Source organism: Seriola dumerili, unplaced genomic scaffold (genome assembly GCF_002260705.1).
Source record: "Seriola dumerili isolate Sdu_G_001 unplaced genomic scaffold, Sdu_1.0 BDQW01000138.1, whole genome shotgun sequence".
Classification (NCBI taxonomy): domain Eukaryota; kingdom Metazoa; phylum Chordata; class Actinopteri; order Carangiformes; family Carangidae; genus Seriola; species Seriola dumerili.
In genome coordinates, this window is record NW_019174393.1 from 14,849,969 (window position 1) to 14,877,876 (window position 27,908).

General features: G+C 40.8%; 2 protein-coding genes across 4 annotated transcripts in view; one reads left to right on the forward strand and one right to left on the reverse strand.

The window, feature by feature from the left end:
- The window catches only part of cog5 (component of oligomeric golgi complex 5), a 53,643-nt gene that overhangs the window by 4,975 nt on the left and 20,760 nt on the right, over positions 1-27,908 (forward strand). The window contains exons 6-7 of the mRNA XM_022749054.1: positions 918-1,038; positions 23,000-23,130. Coding sequence (XP_022604775.1) covers positions 918-1,038; positions 23,000-23,130 — 252 coding nt within the window. The remainder of the gene's footprint in view (positions 1-917; positions 1,039-22,999; positions 23,131-27,908) is intronic.
- LOC111224528 (probable G-protein coupled receptor 22) lies at positions 5,890-14,704 on the reverse strand. 3 transcript variants are annotated; one of them, XM_022749056.1, is made up of 4 exons: positions 14,449-14,704; positions 9,724-9,868; positions 9,303-9,449; positions 5,890-7,643 (listed from the first exon to the last, which is right to left on the reverse strand). In XM_022749056.1, exons 2-4 carry the CDS (start codon positions 9,844-9,846, stop codon positions 6,600-6,602), a joined length of 1,314 nt encoding a protein of 437 aa, XP_022604777.1. In that variant the 5' UTR covers positions 9,847-9,868; positions 14,449-14,704; the 3' UTR covers positions 5,890-6,599. The 3 variants fall into 3 exon arrangements, with proteins under 3 accessions (XP_022604777.1, XP_022604779.1, XP_022604776.1); XM_022749058.1 differs by lacking the exon at positions 14,449-14,704 and adding an exon at positions 11,582-12,235 and having other exon boundaries at positions 9,724-9,815; XM_022749055.1 differs by lacking the exon at positions 14,449-14,704 and adding an exon at positions 11,582-12,235.

Here is a 27,908-nt window from a genome sequence, read left to right on the forward strand (position 1 = left end):
AGTCCTCAGCTACACCTCTGTTCCCCCACCTCCTCCACCTCCTCCTCCTCCTCCTCTAAGCTCCTAACACTATACTGAACATCTTCTTCCTCTTAGGCATTTAAACAGTACTGTGCTGTCATTCTCTATCAGTGTGAATTTTACATCAACCTCCTTTTGTCTTTTTTTGTCTGCGTTACACTGTTCCTTCTCAGTTTACTTTGTTGTTATCCATCTTCTTTAAATAACTCTTTCCTAGCTGTTAATGATTTCATGTACAAGCTGCTTCCTTAGAGAAATAATATTGTGATTATGGCTTCAAGTATCGCATCAGAGTAAACAATGCCCTCAAGACCGTTGTCTTTCTCTCCTTTTTTGTGGAAATGTTTTACTCCCAGCACATACTTGCACATAGTGAAGAAGCAGCAGTAGCTCCATGGTTACCATAAGAGTTGGCATAGTAACCATAAAGCATAATGTTTTTTTCTCACGTGGCTTGGAAAGCAGAGTTGCATCCATTACAGATTGTTTGTCTGAGAGTACCACATCTGTAATAATACTATGAGTACCATGTGTGTCGTTTTACAGAAGGCTATGACATTAACTTCTGAAGGCTTTTGTCTTCTACTTTTATCAGTAAGCAGTTATGACACCATTTTGACTTTATTTTATTTTAAGATGTACTGTAAGTCTTTAAAAAAAAAAAAAAAAACGTGTTCTGTAGGACCAAGTCTTTTTACTAGATGAGGAAAAGAGTTCTGCAGGTCAGACTCTGCTGATGACATTTGGGAAGATGAAGTTCGAACTGTCTGGTTGAGAAAAAGTGAATCTTTGAATTAGTTGAGGTGAACCAAACGCAGCGTTAGTGGCAGCTTGAACCTGGATGCTTTGGTATACTTAGCACACCACCTGACATCCTCTCTCTCTTGCTCCTCCAGGTGGCCTGTGACCTGCTACGGAGGATCATTCGTATCTTGTACCTGAGCAAGAGGCTCCAGGGTCAGCTCCAGGGGGGCAGCAGAGAGATCACCAAGGCTGCTCAGAGCCTCAATGAACTAGGTAAGGACATCCATGTTTACTAATGTCTAATCCACAGTCCACATCTGTTTCTACAAAAACGACAACTTCTGCTTTAGTGCACTTTTCACACCAGTGCACATCCTCCCAGAACACCTTCGACACGGTGTTTTAAATTACTTGCATTAGGTTACTAATATTGCATTATTATCTAACACAGAAATACACATTTTACTGTTACGTTTTAGCAAAATAAATTCAAAACAGATTAAATAAACATACTAAGCCAAATTTACTGGGTTAGGGTTAGGGTTTGTTCTCTTGCATTATATATCTCCCTGTCACAGTTTGGGGCTGTATAAGGTGTCATCTTCTTTGGAGCTGACATAGGAAATAACTAAGGTCTTGTCACTGTTCTTTTGTGAAGAGATGATTTGTTCTGTGTGGACACAAGGCAAGACATTTGGCAGCAGTAAATTTATCTGGAGCAGTGGTAGGCTTCACTAAAGTCAACAGTGCGGATGTGTTTTGGTGTATATGATCCCAGGAGGGTCAGAGGAGATCATAGAGTAGCTTCAGTGACGACAGGGCTGTTGACCTCTAAACCAGAGCATGGCGCCTGCTGTGTCAGCTGTAGGGGTGCGAGGCATGATGCTCTGGAATGGCTACGCAGATTAAAACACTATCCAGAACTTCAACAACATTCAAGCATAAACATACACAAAGACCGGGAGAATCACACTTTTCTATACTGACACTACATGCACATACATGCTTTTATATTCATTCACCTCCATCATGTCATGTTTGTTTGCCTCTACAACAGTTGGCCTGAATTTTACCATGAAAGCCTACAAAGCTCTTCTGCAGCCAGACAGGGTTCTTTGTATCTATTACCTGTTAGGTACACAAATATTTTAAATATGTGTATATCTACATAAATACTACACACAATATCATGTGCATAGGCATTGCTTGTTTGTGTTTCTATCACCTTAAATCTGATTTTATTAGAATGTCTTCCTAATGACTGTTGGCAGCCGGTCTTTAACACACTGTCATGTTAGCAATGGGCTTTGTTGCTATTTTATCATTTCAATTGATTTATTTATTCATTTACTCTTATTTTTCTCTCTGTCTGGTTTAATTCACTGTGTTAAAAATATTTGCATATGATTCTTAACAGGGTAAAAAATCCTGTTATTTTTATGGCCTATCTGTTGTTGTCTTTCCCCTGGAAAGCACTTTGACAACTGAAATTCTGCACAGACACATTGCAATTTGATGACTATTCTTTATTTTGGCTGTCAGTGTTGTATTTTAGATCATTTACAATCCCTCCTGTGAAACTCATCGCCTGTTAGAACTAATAAAATCTAAATTTGATCTTGGAAAAATCGTACTTAATCCTAATTGCCCACAAAGCACCTTGAGAATCTTAGAATAGTACAAAGTGAAGATGGGTAGTTGCTTACTGCTTTACCAGCTTGCCATCATTTAAGTTTCATCATGCGCACCATTGCACACTAAATGCTCGGAACTAAGTGGAGAGAGGCACAGGAGCACGCAATGTGCAGACCCATGTGTTAACATTTCACTGCACGGTCAGCGCGCTACAGCTCATAAGTGCACTTTAACTAATAAAAGAAGCAGAGTAATTTATTTAAGCTCACACATGTACACTGAATAAAGAACAGTTCACCTCAGAATGGAAGTGCAGGTAGTCACACATATGAATCAAAGCTGTTAGAAGTCTGAAGGACAACTAAACACACACTGGGGTTGCCTATATGTTTCCAAACTCATAGTGCTGAATCTTAATAGATCTAATGGTTCACAATTTCCTGGCATTACATCATGGCCTGCAGTCACAGCGCAACATGATCAAAACTAGTGTTTTAGCTCTGGTTTGTTTCTTCACTTCCTGAGTAACATATCTAGAGTAGGTTTCTTTGCCTCTTCACGGTTTCTATCGGCTGACAGTGCGCCAGGAATGAAACACCTTGTGTGAGCTTGTGAGCTGGGTGCTGCAGTCCACTCACTGTCTAATGTTCCACCCCAGCATGGAAATACATCACATCAAGAAAGTAATGACATCATTTCACGGGACCTTAAAGGCTGAAATCATACCTGTATAATGAGGCACAACAGCGTCGCCCAGTTTGACCCCATTAATTTTCTCCTAGCTGTCCATCATAAACTTGGTTTCATAGTTAGAATTGTGTGTCTAACAGTGGTTGGATAGGTTCAGAGAACCGTGTGACCTTCTGGTGTCAGCAGAGGAAAAGTGATATTGATGCATCACATGTCTCCGCAACCAGTTATCCATGTGCCATACCCTTGCACCCTTAGTTATCACAAGGCATTAAGCGTGACAGAGGGGGTTCACAAGGACAAGTGTTTTCAGCAGCCTGTGACCACTTCTCATACCTCACGCACAGACACACACACAAACCCCATTGGTTGCAAAGAGCTTTTATATGGGGTCGGTGTCCTTGGTGCTCTCCAGCACAGCAACAAACGCTTGACGGTGATACAGTGTCGGCTCCTGCTAGCTGCCGTGCCAGTCGGTTGTTGCCCAACGATTCCAACAATTTCTCAAGTGGGTTCTGCTGCTTTGTGTTTTGTTATCGCTCATACTGTGGAGTCCTGGAATCACTTCATTGCGGTTTAAAGAGGGTCGCCAAGGGAGTAGTTTGTTGGTCTTAATTCTGAAGAATTGTTTAATTAAGTTTAATTGCTAAAATTCAGTCTTTTTACCACAATGGAAGAAATTTTTTAATTAAATACAATGTATGGACACAACATAGCTGAAATAGGCTTAATTATGTCCACATACTTATGTAGTTTTGGTCTGGGATTGTTAGCCATGCTAGTGGCATGGCTTTATGGATGTTTGCCAGTCGGTCGACCAGACTGAAATATCCCTACTGGATGAATTGTCATGACGTTTATTGTCTCCAGAGGATGGATCCAAATTCTGCTGTGGCAATTCCCTGACTTTTCCTCCACCATGAGGTTGATGTGTGGTTTTGATGATACATGTCAATGATTTCTAATATCAAATGTATATGTATGTTTTGAGTATTTATCAGTTGCTCTTCTTATCCACAATATATTCCTTATATAGTCAGATACTTTAAAAGGCACCCATATTGGGATTTCTGTTTATACTAATGCTTATACTGTGTCCTTCCCTACCCTACATTACACTGTTTGCTTTATATAAAGGTTGTAAGGATAAATGAGCTGAGTTGACATGGATGTTTGAGTGCCTCATAAACTTTATATACGATATGTCTCTTAAGATTCAGTCATACAGGTCATAGTTAGTCCAGAAAAGTTGAATCAAGGACAACTGGACTTTGTTGTAGATACGTGAACGTTTCATCATCCAAGAGGCTTCTTCAGTTCTGACTGACTGGTGAGGTTACCATGGTATTTAACCTCGGTGGGGTCGTTACCAAGGCCATTGATGTCACTTAGTTCGTTAGTGCTCCTGGTTGTTGCAACATTGGAGTTGTTCACTAGTCACCTGAGGCCAAGTTTAAACAACAGTCACATGAGTAAATGGTTGTTAAATCTCCTGGGAAGGAATGAAAGGACAGCATTGTACATTGGGTATAAGTGGTGTCTTAGACCTCCTTCTCTGTTGAGGGATGGTTTCTCTCCTTTAGATGGCCTCCTTCACTCCTCTTTCAAATCACCTGTCCTCTCTATTTAAAGTATGTACATGGTGAACAGGAGTTCCTCTTTCACTATGTTACAGGTTCGATCTTGATGACCGTTTAATTCTCCTCCGTTGCACGATAACTCCCATCTGACTGATGAAAAAAGTGGGGAGGGGCTCAGTGTTTCGTGTTGATGCTTTAGCTCCCTCAGGTTTTCTGTGCCTTAATATTGTTGCGAAATTTCAGTGTTTCAAGCTTAAACTGTGTTGACCTGGGGCTGGTTTCACAAAGAAGACTTTGACTATGTCTTAGATATAACAAATAGTCAGACTTCAGATAGAAGTCTGAATTCATCCATTGCACAAAGCAGTTTAGCTCTTGACTATCTTAAAATGGACTGTGGTACAATGAATTGTGGGTAAATTAACACTTTTTTCAAAATAATTGACCGAGGAACCACATCCAACTCTGTTTACCCCAGAAGAAAAGGTTTGTCTTCTGGAAGAATTAAACAGTTTCTAGCACGTTTTACTTGAAGAGCTAAACAATAAAAAGAAAAATCTGATTTGGAAAAAAAATCTCTGTGGTCTCCTGAAACTCTTTCCCTTCTCTTTGCTCCGTCAATAACAATGTTAGCAAACCACAAGTTATGAACCATGTTTTCCTGTTTTTTGTTGTTGGGTGCTGCTGCTCAGCGCAGATCTTCTTCACTGGTTCAGTTGGTCTCTCATCATCACTTGCGTCAGAGTTGGGACCTCTCGTTGGCTCTCCCTCTCCACCAGCCTCCTCCTCTCTCTACTCGTTTTGTAATTTAAAACAATCACCTATAACGCTTCATGTTTGGAACACGGTAACAGCTAAATAGATTGTTTTGCGTGACTCATGATAATGAGAGTACAGGTAAATAGAGACCGGGAAAAAGTACTGTTGTGACTGTGGAGGATGGGGCACCATAACAGCCTAATGATCATCATGCACGCACACGAATGCGACCACCTGAAACTTTGGCATCCTCAGCGTTTTCTGTCTGTACCTTCATTTGAACTTATCAAAATGGACATCTAAATAGGGTGTTCATCCGTCCTTCTCTCCCTTTGCTTCAGTATAATTTATATCATTTTGTTGCAAACACACAAACAGATCGAACAACAGATTTCTTCACTACATGACAGAACAGACATGCGACCTCTGAGGAATAGTGAAGGAGGAACTAAGTCCACCATGTCCGTTTTTGATCTTCACTGGTCGTGATGTGTTCTGCCCCTGTATCCAGTTCCACGTGAAGAAGCAGGAGAGCAGAGGGATACTGACACATACTGTGCCTTTGGTTGTTTATTACAAATGGTGACCAACAATATCAAGGTATTCCATGACTGTACATAGACATTTGTCTCCTATTACGCTAACCAGAGAACAACACGCACTGCTGCTTAGATACAGAGTTATGACTGAATTGTCCTTGATAGCACGCCACGACATTCCACAATAAATAGCAATAAATTACCCTTTTCGTGTGCCTGTGATACCTATTTTGAGACATTTTTGCACTGAAGAAAAAATCAGCTGTAAATGCAATCCTTGACTTCATACATTCAGCTGCTGGTAGTTTCCCTTTTTACACGTTATGTTTATATTCAGGAAACCCCTCGCCTTTATTCGTATAGTCCTCAGGGAACACATCATCTTTTCTGTAGTCATCATTTTAGTGTTCATTTAGTAAGCTGCCAAAGATGCATCAGTTTAGCTTGTTTAGACTCAGTCTTTCTTTTCAAATACTTTACACCTCTCTATTTGCATAAACAATTGTTGTTTTCTCCCTCAAACAACATTTTTCTCAGTTTTTCTGCTATAGTCTGTCACTTTCTCTTAGGAGTGTAACCAATTCCCATTTACACTTACATATTTGACATATTTACATTTGAGTTAAACTCATTACTCCGCATCCTGTGAGCATAGACATTTTTGTCTGGCCTCTGTGTCCTCGAAGGTGACCTTTTTGTTTCTCCTGGGGTCAATCCACGAGTTATGGATGACCACATTGTTTGGTGTGGGGTCAGCTTCGACTACAGACACCACCCTCTTCTTCATCTTGCTCTTCAAAACCTTTTGGAACTTCTGTCGAGTGAAGGCGTAGAGGAGTGGGTGAAAGATGGTGGTTCCGTAGGCCATAACAAGGAAGCCCAGGCGCAGGCGGACAGTCAAATCACTGGGCCCGGTGCTGAGGATGATGGTGTTGAGCACAGTTATTGGAGTCCAGCAAAGCAGGAAAGTGGAGATGATGAGAAGAGACATCCTGAAGACTCGTTTCTGTCTCTCCCGTCTTTCCCGATGACGCTTTACGGCTCTTCTCAGAGCAATAATGACGGACACGGAAGCCCGCATGCCCAACGGTGCATTCCCACCTGCCCTGACTCCTGTGCTGCTCTGTGAAGCGTCAGTCGACTCCGCTTGTGTCGCAGTGCTCAGAGAGATGGTGTTTTTACTCTTCTGCTTCTTTTTAGGTAGGTTGTGCTGAAAGCGTGTTCCAATGCGAATATTGAGGGCCTGAAGGATCTTGTAGTACGTCACTAGCATTACCACGGCTGTGAAAAAGAATATAGGGATCTGTGCTAGCAGGTGATAGTACAAACCCGGCTCCGTGTAGTACTCATTCGTATGAACCACTGCAGTCTGGTTCACAAGGTCTGAACCAGAGTTGATGAAGAAGCCTACTTCCATGAAGGGAACCAGGAAACTGAAAAAGGATAAAGCCCAAATAGATCCCAGCAGAGCGACAGCTCGGCTCATTGTCAACACACGGTTCGCTGGCCGCACTGAGATGTCATAGCGGTCCACAGTGATGGCCAGCACATTAGCAGCAGTAGCTACGCTTGCAAAAGAGACGCAGGCCTCATGGAAACAACTTATCATGGCTGTGTCTGCCTCCAGAGGAAGTAGCACCACCACGGCTGTTAGCGGGATGCAGCATACACATACCTGGAAACAGACAGGAACTCAGGTCACATCCCAAGTCATTTTTTTTTTTACAGCAAACTTATTTGTTTTATTTAGCTTCCTCCCCCAGAATGAACTATCCATTAAAAGCTCACGTCGCAAATGGTTTTCTTGTACAACATGATCATCTGTGATGTTAAAACTGGAGATTTTCACACAGTAACAGAAATTAAATGTGTGTTTCTTGGTAGTAGTTTGGTAATAAACTTCCTAGAGCCCTATGGAGTGGCTCTTATGTATGACTCCTGACAGTGCTATCAGGTGGTGATCACACTGGATGACACTAGAGGAAGCGAGTGTGGTTGGTTGAGCAATACAAGTAAGAAGAAAAGAATAAGCTCGACAGAGGGTCAACATGCCAAAAAAGAAAGTCACAAATAGCAGAGCAAGACAAGATTAAGCCTCGGTCCAACAACAACCCAGCAGAAAGAAACCAAACAGCAGCTGAGTTTCAGAACAGACTCAGAGATGGCATCTGCTTCTCTTGACCGGTAAATTAACTTCTAACACTTCTAACACTTCTCTGCTTTGGTTACTGGGTTGAAGTGGCAGTTGGTGTGGGAATTTTTCTGACCATGTTGTTTGTGGCTGTGATTCAGTATCCTAATGTTAGCACAGTGAATGCTACAAAGTAAGCTAACATCAGAGTTTGTATTCAGTGGAAGCAAACGTAACACAGAGTTACTAAAACTACCTCATGGTTGAGCACGGCCAGGTTTATTTTTGTCATAATGTTATGACTAACACCAACTGCATTTACTGCCAGACACATCCCAATTGCTCTCCCCTCATTCATCTGCCCCTTTGATGAATTACGTAAATTAATCAGTACTGCTGCTTGTTAGCTCATTGTCTCATTAGTGTACAACCTGATGTAATCAACAGGGCCCAGTTTCAGACTACCAGCCTCCACACTGTATTTATAACTTAGTGCAGTCATCAACAGAGCTAAACTGCATACATTAAGTACCAGATATTGGCAAGAAGTTGTAACTTTGCATGTTATCAACCGAGCTAAGATATATGCTAGCAGCCATCAGACTGTGTTTTCTGTGGTGTGTGGAGATGTGGATCGTAATGTTAGTGAAACATATTCACTTGTTTGAGGGAAGATCCTTCTCTGTTGCTAGTCACTCAGCAAGTGCAAAGCTAAGCCAACTCCTAGCAGCTAGAGTTTAGCATACAACTACTGTGCGTTCAGATGTTTTTGGTCATGGTAATCAGATTAGCTGTATGCTAACTTAACATGTATTGACAGCATGACTGCTGGTTACCTTTGCCAAAAGAGATTATGTTTTCGCTTGTGTCTGTTTGTTGATTGTTTGTCAACAGGATTAGGCAGAAAGTAGTGAACGGATTTTCACTAAACTTAAATTTTGGTGAAGGAATTCAGGAAATAATGTTTGGTTCTTGATGTAAAAAATCAGACATATTTATGGTGAGAAATATGAGTTTGTACAATTTGGTGGAGATCCAGATAATAATAATAGTGACATGATCAATGAGATGACAGAATGCAGCAGCGTACTTATCACCTGCGTCCACAGAGGGTGCTGTTCCCGGCTGGTCAGAAAAAGTTGCTCAGTCTCTCTTTAAATCCCTGTTTGCTAAAAGGTAACTTAAATAGAGATAAGGACTCACCAACACATCCACCACATGCAGGTTCATGGTGATGATGTTGGAAACGGAGCTGATGAGGTTCTGTTTCATGCAGTAGAGGACTAGCACAGTGAGGTTTGAGCTCAGACCCAAAACTATCTCCAAAAGGAGGAAGCTCGTCAGAGATACCTAGCAACATAAAGAACAGGGAAAGAAATAACATGGAAGATTTAGTTATATTTTAACTTAGGGATTTCTCTAACAAGTTATTATACAATATGTATTTTAAGTTTCTAACATTTAAATTTCCAACTCATTAATTACCTAGACAATTACCAGTTTCCTAAAAAAAAAAGGGATATCTACTGGAACTGTGGATTCACTTGCTTGCAAGCAAATATCATGCCTCACTGAGTTGACTGAAAAAGCAATCTAAGATGTGTGTATGAAGCTTTGGCACTACCTGGAAGCTGATGGGGTAGACGGCCTCAGAGGACGTCATGTCAAGGTCGTAGGGGTCAGCAGTGTCGAGCACCGTCATGTTGCTCATGGTGGCTGCAGAGATCAGCATGGGAGATGTGTGCATTATCCTGATGGGAGGAAGATGCCTGGAGAGCAGTTTGCACAAAACAGTCTTTGTTTAAAAGTGAACCATTGCACATCAATTTCTACCAGGTCTTTTTTTTTTTCGACCAAAGATTATTTAAACTGTCACCAGATCAGTGAGCCTTTTGCTTTTTGCAGTGAATGTGCGGGTTGTGGTTATGGTTAGGGTTGCAAGAGGTAATGAGCTGTTGACAGGATGGCAGTCACCTCTCTTCATATTGCTGCTCCAGAATAATTTAGTATATTTTCTTTTTTTTAAACTTTGATTTCTGCTACACTTTGTATTGAATAATATGTTGAGCTACACTTCGTCATCACACATGTCTAAATCAACAGAAAAAGAACTTTTCAGCTGGTCGGTCATACAAAATTAGTCCCATTTTTGCATTGACTTGCAGCTGTTTTGCTTTTGAGGGATAATTTTAATACCTATCAACTGGAAAAAAAATACATCATTATATCAATGGGATTGTAGGTCTTAAGGGTGACTTCTTCTGAAAGCTGAAGTACAATTTTGGAAACACAGTGTGGTTGTAGATACAGTTTGAGTCACACTTGATGGTTTAAAGGAAGAATGTTCCTGTGATAAGATCACCTTGTCTAAAAACATTAATGTGTTTTTTTTTTTCGGGATGCTAACTTATTTTAACTTGTGTTGAAATACGCAAGGGGCAAGACTCACGGAAAAGTAGACCCTTTGTATTTTTCACTTGGTGGTAATTTGTTTTCATCAGGAGTACAGGAGCCTAATTGCGTAACAAGACTTGTGACTGAAGAGGTCATTTCCAGGAGGAACCTTAAAATGAAGCTGGTGCAGATGAATCATGCGGTAGCAGCTTAGTGTGTAGATTATGGTAAATAACATTATAACGAAGCGGAATTGAAGGTGTCAATCATTGCACACACTTGTAAGTCATTTGAAAGAGTGCTACTTCACTGTAGAATCAGAATCCTGCTCCCATTATTGATTCTAGTGTATTTATTTATATAATTTATTTATATATATATATATATATATATATATATGTGTGTGTGTGTGTGTGTGTGTGTGATGTCAGTGTTGGTAGCGAGTACCATACTGATTTACAATTACTTTTAGGGCACACTGGTTTTAATACCAGAAAAGTTATGTAATTGCCAAAAAAACAGACATGCCCAGGGTGCTTTAACCAAAGTACAGTTGAACAGTGTTGAACAGCATCTGAAGTCCCCTCCTCCCGCGCCCTTACCCACATCAGAACCCCATATCGAACAAATTAAAAAAAAATTCTGAAACAGATAATCTGACAAACTCATTCATGCACAGCTGGCCAGGTGTGTGGAGATGAGAAAGAAAACTGGATGTGAACTTGTCTCTTAAGCTCTGACTTTGGTTACTCTTTATGTGTATAACAGAGTCAGACACTATGTATTGCAACAGACTTTTTGCCCTCATTTGTGGTCAGACGACACATCGTGCAAGGTAGTTGTTTTCTAGTATAGTGATGCCTGAAGTTAGAGGGACAGGGGTTCATCTTGTCATTACTGTCTCAGAAACCTTGCAGGAGGACAAGTTTAAAGAAAACAAGAGAACCATTTGAGAGCCCTGGTTTGCTTGCTGAGCCTAAACAAACCCAATGCAAGAATACTAGAATATGTGGTTCATGGATCTTCATTCCCCCACGGTTTGGACTAAAGAACACTGAGTACAGTTGTGATATCAGGTTTAAACTCACCACTCCCTCCCAGCAGTGTCCTCTCCAGCTCAGCAGCTATCGAAGTGGCCACAAGGAACTTGCTGGAGCACGTCACAACATCCCACCATGTTTTGACTTGACAAGATCAGTCTTCAGTTGAACTTGATTTGCACCATTCTTTCTGTGAACACACTGGAGTTTGACAGACAGTGAGAAGTCTTCAGTGAGCTTTCGCTTTGGGGATACTGGTTCCACTCAGGCGAAGGGAGGCGAAGTCTGTTTGTGAGACACAGAGAGCAATGCGCCCGCCCCTCAATGGGGGGCATGTGGTTTGCAACATCAGTGCGGCGCCCTAAGATCAATGCTTTCTTTCATGCAAAGCTCTGTCTCGTCATTGTCTGTTGTGCTTGAACTGTTGCCTCCAGTGTCATCCCCGCCTGAAAATGATGCCAGTGCCAGAACGATCCACTCTCCACTTCGCAGGTATTTCACACTCTTCACACTCTTCTCTTTATCTCTCTGGAGATGGCGCACAATCCCGATATGGTCCACAGCACCTTATGTGAGACCACGTCAGGTTTGTGATTTCATTTTCCAAAGAACAGTGAAGGGAGAAAGTGGAGATTACAGAATGGAGGGAAGGTTCCAAGAGAAAGAGAAAACCAGCTGGACTCGACCCAGTTAAACCCTACACGTCTGTGTTCCAGGGAGGTGGGGGGGAGTGGGGGGGAGTGTGGGGGGGGGGTTGCGGCCTTGGGGCAGGGTTGTACCAAAAGCCAGAGACTCATTTAGAGTCATTTAGAGAAGATCATCCAAAGAGAGCGATCCCTCAACTGTTGGACATCCACAGCCTTCTTACTCCATTCTTGACAGACTGAGAGAGCGATTAACAGATGCAGAGAATTACGCCGTGTCCATTTGTCATCATCATCGTCATCCCCTTCCCTTGTGCTCTTCCTCCATCACATTCCATCTTTGATTCTGCAGAGGTGAAGGATGGAAGATCTCAGTAAAACAGTATAAAAAAAAAAAAAGAAAAAAAAAAAAGAAACGTGTCACACTGAAATCAGATCGTTTCTCTCTGGTCTGCATGATGCATCATGTGTTTGCCACCTAATGTCAACTAATTTATCATCCTCTGGCAGATAGCGTGCTCTTTCTGTGCTAATTGGACGCCTGTCTCCGCGAGTGTTTGCGCTCATGTTCGTGTGTGTGCTGAATGTGTGTTTAATCAGTTTTGATGCCTTGGCTTTTGTCTTTGATGATTCTCATCATGTGTTGTTCAGCAAATGAGCGCTGAAAACTGTGAACTGGATCTCTGCAGTCTGTCTGAATGTATGAAATGATACACAGACTGACTTTCGGACCACACACACCATCTGAGCAAGTCAGTTTGCCACCTAATTTGAGAAGACTTTGGGCATGAAAATTTTGATTTAGATAAAAAAAAATTTCCAATTTCAGGCTATTTTTATTCAGACAGTGTGGTCTTTTAAAGCTGGTTGTTTTTAGACGATATTCAACATTGGAGGGAAAAAGAGTTTTGCAGAAAATTATGATTATATTTCTCAAAATAAAGTATCAAAAATGCTTTATAATCAAGGAAGGAATTACAATTTCTATTTATAGTACATATTTTGATATCGATGATGAAAGTGCTTTAGAAATGGTATGCACATTTGTGTTTGCACATTTGTTTGTGGTCTTGCATTATAATTTCTAAAAGAAACAAACTCAATTGTACACCATTTTTCCAACCACTTACAGTGGTTCCAGTATCCTCTGTTATTCAAAGCAGGTGGCACATTTTCCACACCAATTGAACAGTAGCTTCACAAAGGAAGATGCACTGCTGACAGACGTGGGCATACCCTAACCTCAACCACGCGAAGCTTGTACCCAAACCCAACCACCCAATCACATCCAATCTGACGCAACACCTACCACTGTCAACACGCCTACCAATTTCTGGCGAAACGCCCAGGATATAGGGCTGTGTTGGGCGGCATTTATGTAAAGTATACCTCTAAAGGGATACTTAGGTTTGAACAGGGTGTCAGATCAGATCATTGAGGGAAATAATTAGTCAATGAATCCATTAATTAAAAAGAGAAAATTAATTTAATAATTCTCATCATTTGTCATTTATTAAGCAAAAAGGCCAAGCATTCAGTAATTTCAGTTTCTTAAATATGATCAGTTGCCCCGCTTCTCTGTTTTGTATCATGACATATTGAATATGTCAGATGGATGCTTTCCAGTATTTTTTGGTGTTTTATAGTCTTGATCAGTTAAATTGGAAAAAATAATCAGCAATAGTGAAGATAATTGTTGGGTTCTTGCTCTAACATTGAGTCCATTACCTATAGCTCTGTTGCAGTTTATAGTATCTATAGTATCTTCTTGTTAACTGCACAACATGAACAAAATTGCTTCTTTGTTTAAACTTAACTTAATGTTTAATGGCTTAATGCAGCTTTTGTCACACTCATCTGTTCTTTTAGCTGTATTTTTGGTTACATGAAAATATCTGTCCTCTAGACGACCTCTCGCTAAGGACAGATTCAAACTAGCTCCCAATCTTCAGTCCGACTAGTTTCGCGTCGTATGAGCTTCACTTCAACTGGAGAGCTGCACTCCTTGGAAAGCAGTGAAGTCGGCTCAGCTAGTGAAGACCCGTGCTCTTTGCTTTTTGACAGCCTCTCATTTAGTCTAATTATTCTCCACTCAAAATAATCACTGCTTGAAAATCGTGACTCGCAGGCTCAACAACATGTCAGCGTGCTGTGTGTGTTTATCTAGAGCTGAATGTGTTGATTTTACCTCAGTGCAACACATTCATTTTGCCTTGCTGTCAGCACAGCAACAACGCTGTTAGTATACGATTGTGGCGTGCGTTAGTTTACCTCTAGACAAAGAGCGTTCCTCTGTGATCGCTGGGTCTGCCGGAGTTCTTTCCTTCCATGTAGGGCTTTGTAATCTCAATCCCCAAAGGTAGCGTGGTCCACAGGTGATAAGCCTGAGTGGCTGAGGTTTGGCTCAGCCGTCCATCATTCAAGGATCTTGCGCCACACTGTTCAGTCCTTTCAGGATGGAAATCTGACTGGTAGAGAGCACACAGCCACAGAGCCTGGAGAGAGCGAGCGAGATATTGACACTGCTGCTCTGCCTCCCCCTCTCTTCTCTCTGCTGTGCTTCTTTTTCTGTCGGTCTGTCTCTGTCCTGCTTCCTGCCTCTCTCTGTATCTGCCTCCAGTAGCCCTCCTACTCATCCATCGCTCCCTCCCCCTCCTTCTCCTCTCTCTGAAACTGTCTTCTCCTTCTCTTTTTTTTTCCTCTTACACCTCTGTGCTTGACTAATTGGACTCATAAACCAGATTTAACACTTGGTTCATAATTTTTCCACATTTCAAATCATTTTCTGCCTTTCCTTTGACATCTTTCTGTCTTTTAGGCTGCCAGTACTCTTTTCCAACATGCAGGGACAACAGATCTTTTTGTCTCTTGAGTTCTGTTTTTTTTCCCTTTTCCTCTGAACCATCTCTCCATAAGTTTGTTTGCCCTCATTAAAGAGCCCAGGTGGGAAACGGTGGCCATGACAATACTAATGGAAGCATCCTCCCTCCCAGGACTTTGGCCACTCCTCCGCTGTTTGTGTTTGCATAGCACCTGCCGGATGGTGCATGCTTAATTGTCCTGGTCTGGCTACCACCGGAGCAGTCACCGTGTTGCCCTTATTGCCTGGTGAGCACATCTGCAGGTTAGCGAGTGAACGGACTAATTAGGGCTACTTGGCATTGGCATGGCAACAACAGCACCGCTGGCCAGAGGAAGCACAGACTGATAGATCAGAATTCAAATCAGGGCCTGTCTGTTGTCTTCCAGGTTCCACTTTTATCCACTGATAAAACCAGAACTCTCGATTTTTTGTTTTGGCTCTTTATCTCTCACACTTTATCTGTTTATTCAAGGAGTGTAAGTAGAGACACTGCTTTCAAGTCTCACTATTTCACTGACATGCGCAACTCAGTGGGAGGCATGTTTTCCCTGAGATACAAGTCTTTAGTGAGAGACAAATAGATGGCAGAGAGAAGCATTTTGGAGAGGGAGAAAAAAAGACGTCTGCAGACTTTTCTTCTGTGCAAACATGAGAGAGAGACAGAAACGGGAATCAGGATCGAGACCAAGACGAAAAAAAACCCTTTTTTTTCTCAGCGAAGATGACAATGATATGTGAGGGGCCAGTTTCACACCTAAATTTGCTGTAAGCACAATAGAGTGCAACAGAAAACATCTATAAATGTTTAATGAAAGCATTAATATTGCAATGTGATATCTAGGCTGTCCGCTGGCGAGCCTAAAGGCTGCTAGCTGTTGTGTAGTCCCCAGCTGTGCTATTTCAAACAGAGGTGCGGATGAGTAAAACCAAATTCATGGCTGTCTTTGTGTGAATGCTTTATACTTTTGAAAGAGCAGTCATGCACTTGGTGCTCAAAGGACAAATGCCACACCAGTAAATGCTAACGCCTTCATGATGGTCCTGCAGCACAAACAGCTGGGAATTCAAGGTCAAGATCAATATTGTCTTTAGTGCTAGTAACTCATCAGCTAACTGGGGAAAGTAAAACTTTGAAAGAGATCTAAATTGATATTGGACACACTAACCAGCAGAACCCATTAAACCCACTCAACGTCATACATATTCAAGCCGTCAGGGAGTCATATCCTGAGCAGGGTCATTGTCAGAAAAAACACTAATCAGCAACTGTTTGATCGAAGCAAAACTTCAGCTTTAAAACTTAAGATGCAGGGGACGAATCCTTACTGCAGCAGCCTGGGTTCAAATCCAGCCCTTTGCTGCATTTCATCCCCTCTCTCTCTCTCTCTCTCTCTCTCTCTCTCTCTCTCTCTCTCTCTCTCGCTCTCTCTCTCGCTCTCTCTCCCCTGCCTTTCCTGTCTAACTCCACTATAGCTGTCAAATAAAGGCTGAAAATGGCAGAAAGAAATTAAGATGCAGAGGGAGCATCTTAACACAGCCTGGTCCCATAAAGAGAGAGAAGAAAATACACTTTTAGTCTCTGAAACCAAAATTAAAATTTATAAGGATTTTTTAAGATGTCTATATAAGATTTAGACAGAAAAATGTGTATATTAATAGCGAAGAAGCGGATTCATCCTTAAAGACGTGATTATCAAAATAAGTTCTACTTTAAATGTGTTTCACAAAAGTAGCAAAATCAATATTTCCTTAAGGTCACAGGAACTTTGTCGTCACACACACCTTGGACTTGTTGATTGATTAAAGATAGTCAATAAGACACCTGCTAATGAATGTAGTTGCTAGTTTCAGCCTAGTGTGAAAGCATAGACATTAAAAGGGAGGGATTGAAAGTGTAGATTTTATTTTTCAGTTGTCTGTTCAAGCTGCGCAGATCTGTACTGCCTGTATGCAACATTTGTTTGCTTTACTGTCCAAGTGAATAGAAAAGGTGCAGAAAATTGTCTATATTTTCATGTAAACACATTGTTATGCACTTGAGGAACTAGCTGTTGCTGTTGATGACTAAGGCCACAGGAAGCTGTAGCTGCTTCACAGTAAAAGTCTTACGCTGGGTAACTGTGGAACAGCGACAGAAAGTGGATGTTTGTGTTACTAAATGAACTCATTGTCAAAGATGTGATTACCCCTCAGAGCAGAGTGGAGGAGACGATACTTTGCTACCTGTAGTAATGGCATCTGATTGTTGATAGAGATGTGATCATGAAAACCCAGAGGAGGAATCACAAAATAGCTGGTCAGTTATGAAAAATGACTGTTTATGGGAGCCTAAATTTGTTTAAGAAAAGCTTCTTCTTGCTTATGTAATATGACAAGCATGTGTTCAAGGAAATAGATATTATAACAGTGGGCGAGGATTAAAATCAGACGTTCTGATATCCAGTTTCAACCTTACTAACATCAGATTACAGAAAGTAAAATTACATTTCATTGTGCCTTTAAGCAAATGCACACACAGTGTCATATTATGGTTTACACTAGTTTGACACACTGCAGTCTGACGGTTGCACAGCCTCTCTGCTTCTTTACACATGTTATGTTTAAGAAGCTGTTTCAGACATTCTTCTTCTTGAAAGCTAAAAAGAAAGAACTTCCTGCAAAAAAAAAAAAAAAAAAAAAACTTCTGGCAGAGGAGTCTGTGTTGTGTTGTTACACAGCTCCTTTTTAATCAAGTGGACTAAATACTTGTCAGACAATGTGTGTTCTTCCAAAGGTTAGGCCCTAAACAAAGAATCAAACAAAAATTATTAAATTAACTCATGTACAAGCAGTGAAGTAAATAATGGAGGAAAGAGTAAATACATGTCAACAGCTGTGACTGGAGGCGTTAGGTTTTTAGGGCGTCTGTCTGTCCCATTCTCGTGATACAGGATATCTCAGTAATGCCCAGAGGGAATATTATTACATTTGGCTCAAACATTGAAGGATAAACTGATTATATTTTGGTGGTTAAAGGTCAAAGCTCAAGGTCACTGTGACCTCACAAAGCACATTTCTGGCCAAAACTCAAGAATTCATACGCTTATTATTTAACACAAATGTTTAATAGGATATAATGATGAAGTGATGATATTTTATAATCCAAAAGGTCAAAGGTCGGCTTCACTGTGACATCATAATGCTCTGTTAAAACACTTTATACGTTTTATTAAAGTTTTCACTACATACTGTATATGAGTCTGGACAGATGTGGATGCAAAATGCAAAACTTTACTAGTTGGTGGACGCATACAATCTATAATTCTAGTCTCTATTATTTGTTTAATTGGTTTTCCATTTTTAAATTATAATATATAGTATATAGTAATAGTTTGCAATAAATGTGTGCTCTGCGTAGGAGGTCTTTTTTGAATTTTCTCTTTCAGTTGTGGGGTAGCTCTCCAACATCAAACAACTGAGAAACCACTCAGTACTGTGAATATACACGCACATACACACACATTACACAGCAGAACATACTGTATAATGTGCATCATAGTTTTATTGCGAAACAGAAAACGTCTATCACCAGATGTGAGTGCAATGTTCCCTTGCTGCACAGCTTAAAGCAGCTTTTCTTCAGCGGTAAATGCAAGTGAAATGTAGATTCATTAAACAGCTAAGCTCACCGGCATCAAACAGAAGCTGTGTTTAGCCAACGTTTTAGAAAAAATATCTTAATTCAAGGGCCACTTACTATTTTTTTCTGGAGCTTTAAACCACATCTCAATCAGAAGATGGAGAACTTCATGACAACTGAACATATTTGATTAAAACCTCTAAAATTAGGGTGCAGGAGAGATCAGAGAAGTTTCTATTGATGATTGATAGGTTTTTCTCACCACTCGTCATTGTTGGAATAAATTTATCCATTGTAGCTGTTGTGAAGACGGCCCGACTACAGCTGCCATTCTCCACAAAAAGAGCAAGATACAAACCTTTCAACCATCTGATTATATTTGGTTTAAAAGGCAAAACAGAATAAAAAATGCTCCATACAAACACCCAACTGAGTTGTAGAGAGGTAGTTTAAACCTTTTCATAAACCAAAGAAAAATTGTACCTGGTTAAAGATTTAACCTTGTTACTTTTTGGCTGTTTTCTTTCCGCACGTGCCCTCCAAGCTGACATAAATGCGTGAGAATGCAAGTTTCTGAAAGCTGCCGGCTTCCAAGATAAACTGGTCCTTTTGTAGAGAGTTTGTTTTTAATACAAGCCCTAAAAGAACTGAAATTAAAGAAATAGCAACCTATCCAAACAAGTCCCCTGCTCACCTTCTCCCCTTCATTGCTCCCAGTAAGAGTAAGCTGTTATCAAGCTGCTTTTCAATTTAGAGCAACACAATAACGGCAACTACTGCACTCAACAGACGATAGATATCCATCCTGGAGCAGCTGATCATACATGCACCAAAGAGATAACATAACCGTTGTGGAAGACGAATTGATGATGTATTCATCATTGTTGTGCATATCACACGGCAGTTCTGATTAACTGCATCGACTGTTATTGACATGATTATTTTTGTACTGTTAATGAAATGATCGCAGTGATTTCAGTCAGAATGAAAAACCGTTTGCATATAACCATAGCTAACAAGTGTTTCATGCTAAAAGGTTTTTTGTGGAGTACTCCCTTAAGGCTACTTCACCAGCTCTTGCTCTGTGGCTGTCAAGTGTTCATTGCTTGTCTTTTGTATTTTGTCCAGCCATTGGCTATTTAAATTGTACCTTTGACTACTTTCTAGTTTTGAATCTTGGGACAGCACAGGCTGAAGATGTCACAAATGAGCCGATCCGTAGAATGTAGTAACACTCAGTGAAGCAAGACGTGGATTGATAAGCTGATGTCTTTAGCCTCCTTTGTGAAATCCCTCTCAGGCCTAACTCTCACCTTCACAACAGCTTTCTTCATTTGCACGTGCTAATTATTTCCTGACTGTTAAATATGCTCTGATAACTGGAAAGCTGATCCCTCCCTGCTGCCTATTCCCATCCACACCCCACTCTGCTGATTACCTCCATCACCAAGTGATGCTGAGTTTCCAAGCATTACATTGCTGCGACAAATTCCAGTGTTGTAAAGCGTATCTTTATGTATGGGTGACTATGATTATTGGTAATATCCATCTCCTTGTCCTATGAAGAGTGAGCTGAAGGAATTTCCCCAGCACAGAAAACAGGGCACATCTGTGCCAGAGAACAACTTATCCCCTGGGAACCAACACAATATCCAGTGTGTGTGCGGGAGGGGGGTCAGAGAAGGCGTATCAGACAGCCCTCTGAGCATATTATGACACAAGTCAGAAAAGACCAACCTCTTTTCTTTTCGCCCCTCTCTTACAAACACACATATCTAAACAAGCAAAGGGATTCTGGGCTCAGCTGTTCGCCGTGGTCTCTGGCAGACTTTGTACTTGGGCTGAGGCTTCGAGCGGATTGCTTTTGAATTGAATGTGGCTCCTGTCCAATTCCCGGATCCTCTGCGCCTCAGCCCGCCACCTGCCTGATAATACTCTCCATCGCTCTCTCTCTCTCTGGGAAGAAGAGCAAACAATCTGCAGCTCTAGACAAATAGCACATCTAAAATGGTTTGATATCAGTCCCCGCACCTCCCCTCTCATCATCAGCGGCTGATGTCCCCGTACCTTTTTGTCGTCCTGATTTATAAAAGACATGGCTCAGAAAGATGCAAATACTCTGGAAAATTTAAATTGGGGCTGTAATCAAAAGACAGTTGGGATGATATTGAAGGAATTAAGTTTACTGCGTTTCAAGTAGAATGGGATAAATGGAAGATTTCATGTTTTTAATTGACTGAAACACCCACAGTGCAAACACCATTTCACTCATTAATGTAAAACCAAGTGCAAACGATGAAACTTGATGACGTTTCTCTCATTTGAGAGGCTGTAACTATCGTCATAACTTGAAAAGTTGTGTCTGCTTCATCTGAGGGTACACTGGGCTTTTGGTGAGGAGGGGTCTTAAAGAGAAAGGCGCTAAAAAAAATGTTTCAGACAGAGGGTGAAAACAGATGCTGCAGAATTAGACAGTCAGAGGAAAAATAAGTTATTTTATGAACATGAAAGCCTGTAAACTTTTTCTAATAGACCCTGGAAATGAAAATATGAACCTGAAAATGAGCACAGTATCTCCCCGTTAAGGAGAGACTGTTTGACAGTGTGCACTTTTATCCCCAGTTGAACAATCACCAGGTCTTGCCCGTCTTTGTGAAGACATACGAAGTGATCTCCTCGAACATCCCCATGTTTAGTTACTTTTACACTGTGCAAAGCTGGAAGTTGTCATGGGCAATATTCCAGCATTAAGCAGGGATGATTCAGTCCTGATCCACCCCTAGTGTATATATCCATATGTGAGCAATGCTGCTTACATTGCAGCTGCTTGTCTACCCATACAGTGGGGTTGGAAAGTCTGAGACCACTTTCCCTCACTTGAATGGGAAAGTGGTCATAGACTATGTGCAGTTAAAATTGAGTATATAAACGACTTAAAACTCCTTGCCCTTAACTCCTTCCCATTAAGATTTTGCTGTGCATGCTGACTCTTGTCGTGCCTCATTACATAGCCTTGCTCTGTGAAGATGTTTTCTTAGCCCTCATCCTCTTCCTTTAAAGGAGGGTTTCTCACACCACACTTGGCAGGGCTTCCCATGACAACTTAAAGAAATAATATGAACATGTCCTCATGCTGTACAGCTACATACATGAAAATAGTGCCAGAAAAATGGGCAGAAAACGGTGGTAAGACTGGGTGAGATGATGTGAGTTATGTTACAGAAATAACATCTCTTAAATCTGCATATTCTTCAGTCATGACGAATATCTACTTGTAACAACTACCACAGCTTCTGCATCATCTCCATCGCTGCCGATTTGTTAGATCAAGTAAAAACAAAATAGTTTGGCCATCTCTCTGCCTGGCCCTACTTTTCTCTTTCCTCCTGGACGAGTAAACTTCCCAGACAAGTCAGGACCACAAGTCACTGCCTCAAAACCCTTCAGATACACCTCATGTACACCAGATCACATCTTCTGTACACAAACACCATTATCCATAAAATTTGCCAAGAGACTTAGACCCAAGTGAGTCTTGTTACTTGGACTTATTCTGCTGTTTCAGTTCAGTTAAAGTCTCAAAATAAACTGCATCAAAAGAGATCATTGCAGCAGTTGTCAAACTCAAGTGTTGCTCAAGGCGCTTATGACCTGTTGGACAGAATCGCACATATTGACATGGTTACATCAATATCAATTTCATATCAGCCCAAAACAGGATTCGGTTGCAAGGCCAGTCGATATTTCTTCCTCTAACACATGGTCAGGCTTTCCGAAAGCAGGTGGGTGGACAAACAATGCAGGAAGGGCAATAGCAGAATGGGAACGTTTAACACGCAGTCAGAAGTGCTATGTGCTTCTCTGAAGCAAGTGCTGCTGACAAATCTGTCGAGCTGACTAGTCCGACTGTCATCCTGTCTGTCCACAGGATGCAAACTAAACTACAGAAATATAATAACTGAATCACAAAGGAGACGTGTTGATGAAGTTTCAGACTGACTGAGCTGTTGCTGTGAAAGTGATTAAAAGACCATTTTAATAGGAGGAGACCTAATGGGGGTTTTTTTTGTCCTTTGAAAACCTGTAGACAATAATAAATTAAACACGTAATACAGATTTGGAGAGTTAATAGAATTGGCCAGAATGGCAGATACTTGTTTGAGGTGTAAATGATTTAATTTTACTCAGGCACAGATTGAACACTGTTGTTTCTTTGTTTTTGTCCGTTGTGTTTTTAACTATAATGATCCCTGGTTCAGGGAATGGTTGAAAGTTAATAATAATAATATAGTGCCCCTGGAAAAAATGTGGTTTGATGTGTTTGCTTGCAAATTCTCCAGACTACCTGTCGCAAGGTGTGGATCTGAGCGGCATCGAGGTGATTGAGAACGACTTGCTGCTGATCAGCAGAGCCAGACTGGAGGTAGAGAACCAAGCCAAGAGACTGCTGGAGCAGGGCATGGAGATCCAGGTATACACACACATACACACACACACACACACACACACACACACACACACACACACACACACACACACACACACACACACACACACACAGAATACTTGAACACAGATATCTTGCCTGATTGTCCAGGGCCTGTTGAGTTAAAATTCTCAGAGTGAGCAGAGATTTATTTATCTCACCTGAATGCTGATCTGCTCCTCTTTGAATCTGCTGTTAAAGCAAAGTCAACACTTCCTCCTGTTGTATGAAGACAACAGGTAAACATGTGCAGTCTTTGTTTTTGTTTCTGTCAGTAAAACCCAGCGTCTCCTGCACAGATGTTTCACATTCAAGCTTCCAGTGCCTCAAAGTGCAAAATCCCTTATTTAGTGGTGTAGTTTATCGGCCTTCCCTGGTAATTCCAATACATAATGTTTTTTTACCAAGATGTTATTTGTTGATGCTGAACATGATGCCAGCTCCATTTTTGAGGCTTGGACATTATTTGAATACTTCTCAGGCTTTTATTTGAAAATTGCTGCTGTGCTCTATGACATTAAATATTTATAAATAAATAAATTAAAAAGAAAAGTAGAGAAAAGAAAAAAACAACCACCACAGAGCAGACAGGGTTTTATTTGCTGGGAGAGGTACTTCCTTGTCTTTCAGCACAGCTGTCTTTGTAACTGAGAAGCTGGCATGATTTCATGTTCTAGCTGCTGCAGTAATGACTTCCACTTATTGGTCAGGTCTTTAGACTCATACATGTTGCACAGGTATATCAGGGTCTTCTACTTCAAAGATTACCTGGTATATTTTCATTTAGCAGATTTTTAATGCTTTTGAACATTTACTGTTCACACACATCCCTGTTTTTTTTTTTTTATTTTTTATTCAGGCTATTAAAAAAAACAAAAAAAAACAAAGACGTAATTAAAGCAGACAAACACCTCTTCTATGCTTGTTGGCTCACTTTGAGGACAACTGAATATTAATGAGAAAGAACACCTTCATGTTAATGCACTAGCCAAGCAAATCCCACAAGCAGCTCTGTCATTCCACCTAGCTGCTATTTCTCTTCCCTGAGTGTTAACGTTGCATATTGACTCCTTTAAGGGAATAAATGGGTCACAGAAATTAAAGCACCCTGACAGTTTTAGTGCATTTAAACTCTTGTATTAATGAGAAATAATGCGTTGAGATTTTTTTCCCAGACTGTGGTGAACATCTCATGTGACATCACAGATACTGTGTGTGTATTTAATTTCGTCTTAGGTGAGTTTTTTTTAAGAAAAGGAAATCGGATTTTTACAAAAATGTCTTAAGCTCGTGGTCCTGAGTAGAAAAGCAGGAGAACAGTAGAAGCGAGATGAGCACTTTGTATGTGTGTCACACTATAAAATACATGTGAGAGAGGAGGCACATGTGAGCTCTGCTAACCTTCATCTGCCCCAGAAAGCCTTGTTCTCAGGGGGATAGTGTCCCATTAAAGAAACCGCGTTGCTGCATGCATGTGCGACAGTCTGTACAGTGTCCATGATGACATGTTACCAGTGTCCAGAGGAGCGTTTGTATTTGCGCTTCAGCAGCCATGTTCTGCCTCGCTCCTCTTCGAGCCCATGTGGAGAGGCGATGAAACGTTTATCCAGCTGGTGGTAGAGTGAATCAAGCTGTCTCTTTATGACAAAGAGCACATGTCACGACCTTATGGTTCTGAACGTCACAGGAAATCTCACATTTTTTAATTTGACCTCTCATCGAGCTTCCGAACACTTTTCGTTTCACTTTCTATCTCAGCAGGAAACAGATGAAAAGCGAAGAAAAACGTCTTCGCAAAAAGTGTTCACAGCGAGGGTTGTATCCCGAAAGCTCCTGCTGAGTGTTTTTTAAATGTCATCTTTAGATGTTTGATTTCCCTTAATGTTCAGCTTGCACTCTTAAAACATAATATTCCTTGGGCCCACCAAAACTCAAGCCAATATATTTATGTTGTCATGTAAATCCCCGTTTTTCACAGCAGTCACATAGATGTAGAGTATGGTTTCCTTCTAAATGTAATATGAGTATGTGTAACGAGTAAAACCATGAAATCTCCCAATATGGACGTTTTCAAGTAAGGTCCCAGCACTCACTCAAAAGTGTCCTTACTGTGATTTGTCAAATAAAAGCCAGGTGAACTTCCTGCTCATCATAAAATAAATACATCATTAACCAGTTCATGTAATATTCAAGAATATACATCAAGTTTCTCTTTTTAACTGAAATATTGTAACTTTACACTTTGCTATTTCACTTTCAGCGAAATCCTCTTCTGCAGGTATTTCACATTAAAAGCCTACCAGCAAAGAGAGAGATTATGCCCCTTTGAGCCAGTGTAATGTGGGACTTTTAATGTGAAACTCCTCATACTGCTGAGTTTCATTGACTGTTGATATTTCTGTTGAAATACAGTAAAGAGTAAAGTAAAGAGAAACAGTCTCAGAGCAGTAGAGTGGTGAGTGGAAATTTCTCTGTAGTTTTACTAATAGAATTTCTGCTGTGGAAATGTACGCTGTGCTGGATTTCAGGAACTCCACATCCAAAGTTTCTAACAAACATTCTCTAGAAAATCTGATTCCTCAAGCCCCGTACAAGATAACCCTGAAGATATTTTAGGAAGATGATCTTAGAGATTAGAAACCTCCCCTTCGGAGCCGCGTCATCATCGTTCCTCTGTTTGTATTGGCTTAGCAGGAGAGTGTAAACGTGTAAAATCGGTGGAATGCCCCATTAATATGAAATATAAATGGAAGCAGTTCACAAAACAGAGAGGCCTTTTACTAAAATATGAATAGTTATATGTCTAGAGTTTAACTAGGAATAAAGCTCTATCTCTAATATAAGCCTGTTTCAGTTAAAGGGCTGACCTGTCTTTGCAAACAGAGTGTACAGTGTGCACACTTTTTAGGACATTTTCTATACGTACTGTAGCTTTGACAAAGAAAGCACAAAGAACATGCTCCCTCTCTGGAGTGAAACATCCCAGAGTCCCAGAAATGGCAGCAGTATGTGAAGGGGCAAGAGGATTAAAAGAAATCAGACAAATAATCCTAATGAACCAAGAGCATTGCGGTTCTCATGAAAATTCCCCTGTAGCATTTAGCATATGGAAAATATAATCGTACATAAAAAAACAACAACATTGGCTTCATGTAAACAAACTGGGATTTAAAGGGTTAAAAGCCTGGAAGTTATGATCAGAACTGATGTTGGTTGAAAAAAATAATATATATTATATATAATTGTTATGGCAGTTTGTTTTTTTTTTTACATTTTTGTCCTCTAAGGTGCTGAGTGAGTTTTTAAAGGTATACACCTTTAGGTTAACAGGCTGGGAGTATATGCTGTGAAATGGAGGGCTTTTAATGTGAAATGTCCAGGAAATGTTAAGTCCAAGCTGGTGTTTTTTTTTTTGTTTTTTTTGTCTATGCGAGTTTAAAGGAAAGAGAGGCTAAACAGGTGTGTCTGAAGCTGTTGACAGAGAGTTAAGTAGCAGGATGCTGTGACTGCAGTCCTCTCCAAAGTCAACACACACTCACACACACATGCGGCTCCGTCCCCTGTGTACTCCACCCTCAGTAGATGTATTTTTATCCGGACTACTGCTGGAGTAGCCTTGGCTAACAACTTCTACCACTGCGTTCTGTGTGTGGACATATGGGGCTCTAGAGACACAAAGACACACACACACACACACACACACACACACACACACACACACACACACACTCACGCACACACAGCGACAGCTTCTTATATCAGCCCAGGGAGCTGTTTATTGTGAATGTTATGTAAGCAGTTGGACATGCTGCCTGGGCTGTGTGGGAGCTAGTTTCACCTCAGCGCTCTGACTGTGCCAGCAGAGACCCTGTAGCCCATCTGTTGAGTGGGAGAACAACTGACCCACGTAGAAAAACTCCTTCTTTACTCTCCTCTTACCTCCTCTCCAAGTGTCTTTTTTTTTTTTTCTAGAAATATAAAATCAGTTGAGCCCAGTAGCTGAAATCTGAAATCATCAGTCATTAGTCCTGGGAAGTGTTCAGATAATGATCTGACCTGTTGCCTCTCCAAACTCCCTGTAAATGAACAACTCTCACTTAGAAAGAATTCCAGCACACAGCTCGTCTAACTTTGGACAAGAGAGCAAATAAGCACATTTTCCACAATGTGGAACTCCATCTTTAAAAGTGCAAACTTTTAATTATTAAGTGTTTTTATTTTTTTTCTTTTCTAACTTTTCATCTGTTCCTCTTTTCTTTTCCTGGTGAGACTGGGCCATATATGAAAATCCTATCCTAATGATATCATTGAGTGAAGAAGAAGAAGAATCTTTTATTGTCCAAGTATGGTTTACAGACAGGAAATTTGACCTCTGCATTTAACCCATCTGCAGATGATGAACACACACACACACTGCAGTGAGCAGGGAGTACATACACCTGGAGCAGTGGGCAGTCACGCTGCAGCACCCGGCTGACCCTCACTGATGTGAGACACACCAGTCTCCCAAGATTTGTCAAAGTTGTGAGAGAAAGATGACCGCCCTGTAATTCCTACAGCACCAATGTTTCACTGTGTGGAAAAACAAACCCATTGTTTAGTTTATGAAATGTCAGAATATGTTATTTAAATTGCCATCACAACATCCCAGAGCCTGAGTTGACTTCACATGTTTAGTTTTGTCTGAGGTTTTCAGTTAACCACAGATAGTTTTTTCCTACAAAATTGACTCAAATCATTAAACGTAAATCAAAACCGTTCCT

Bases quoted from the DNA above. Each gene is read 5' to 3' on its own strand.
- LOC111224528 (XM_022749056.1), bottom strand. From the start codon at position 9,846: ATGCACACATCTCCCATGCTGATCTCTGCAGCCACCATGAGCAACATG. The intron at 9,450-9,723 runs GTAGTGCCAAAG...TTATGTTGCTAG, and splicing joins TCTACCCCATCAGCTTCCAG to GTATCTCTGACGAGCTTCCT. The intron at 7,644-9,302 runs GTGAGTCCTTAT...GTCTGTTTCCAG, and splicing joins TGCATGTGGTGGATGTGTTG to GTATGTGTATGCTGCATCCC.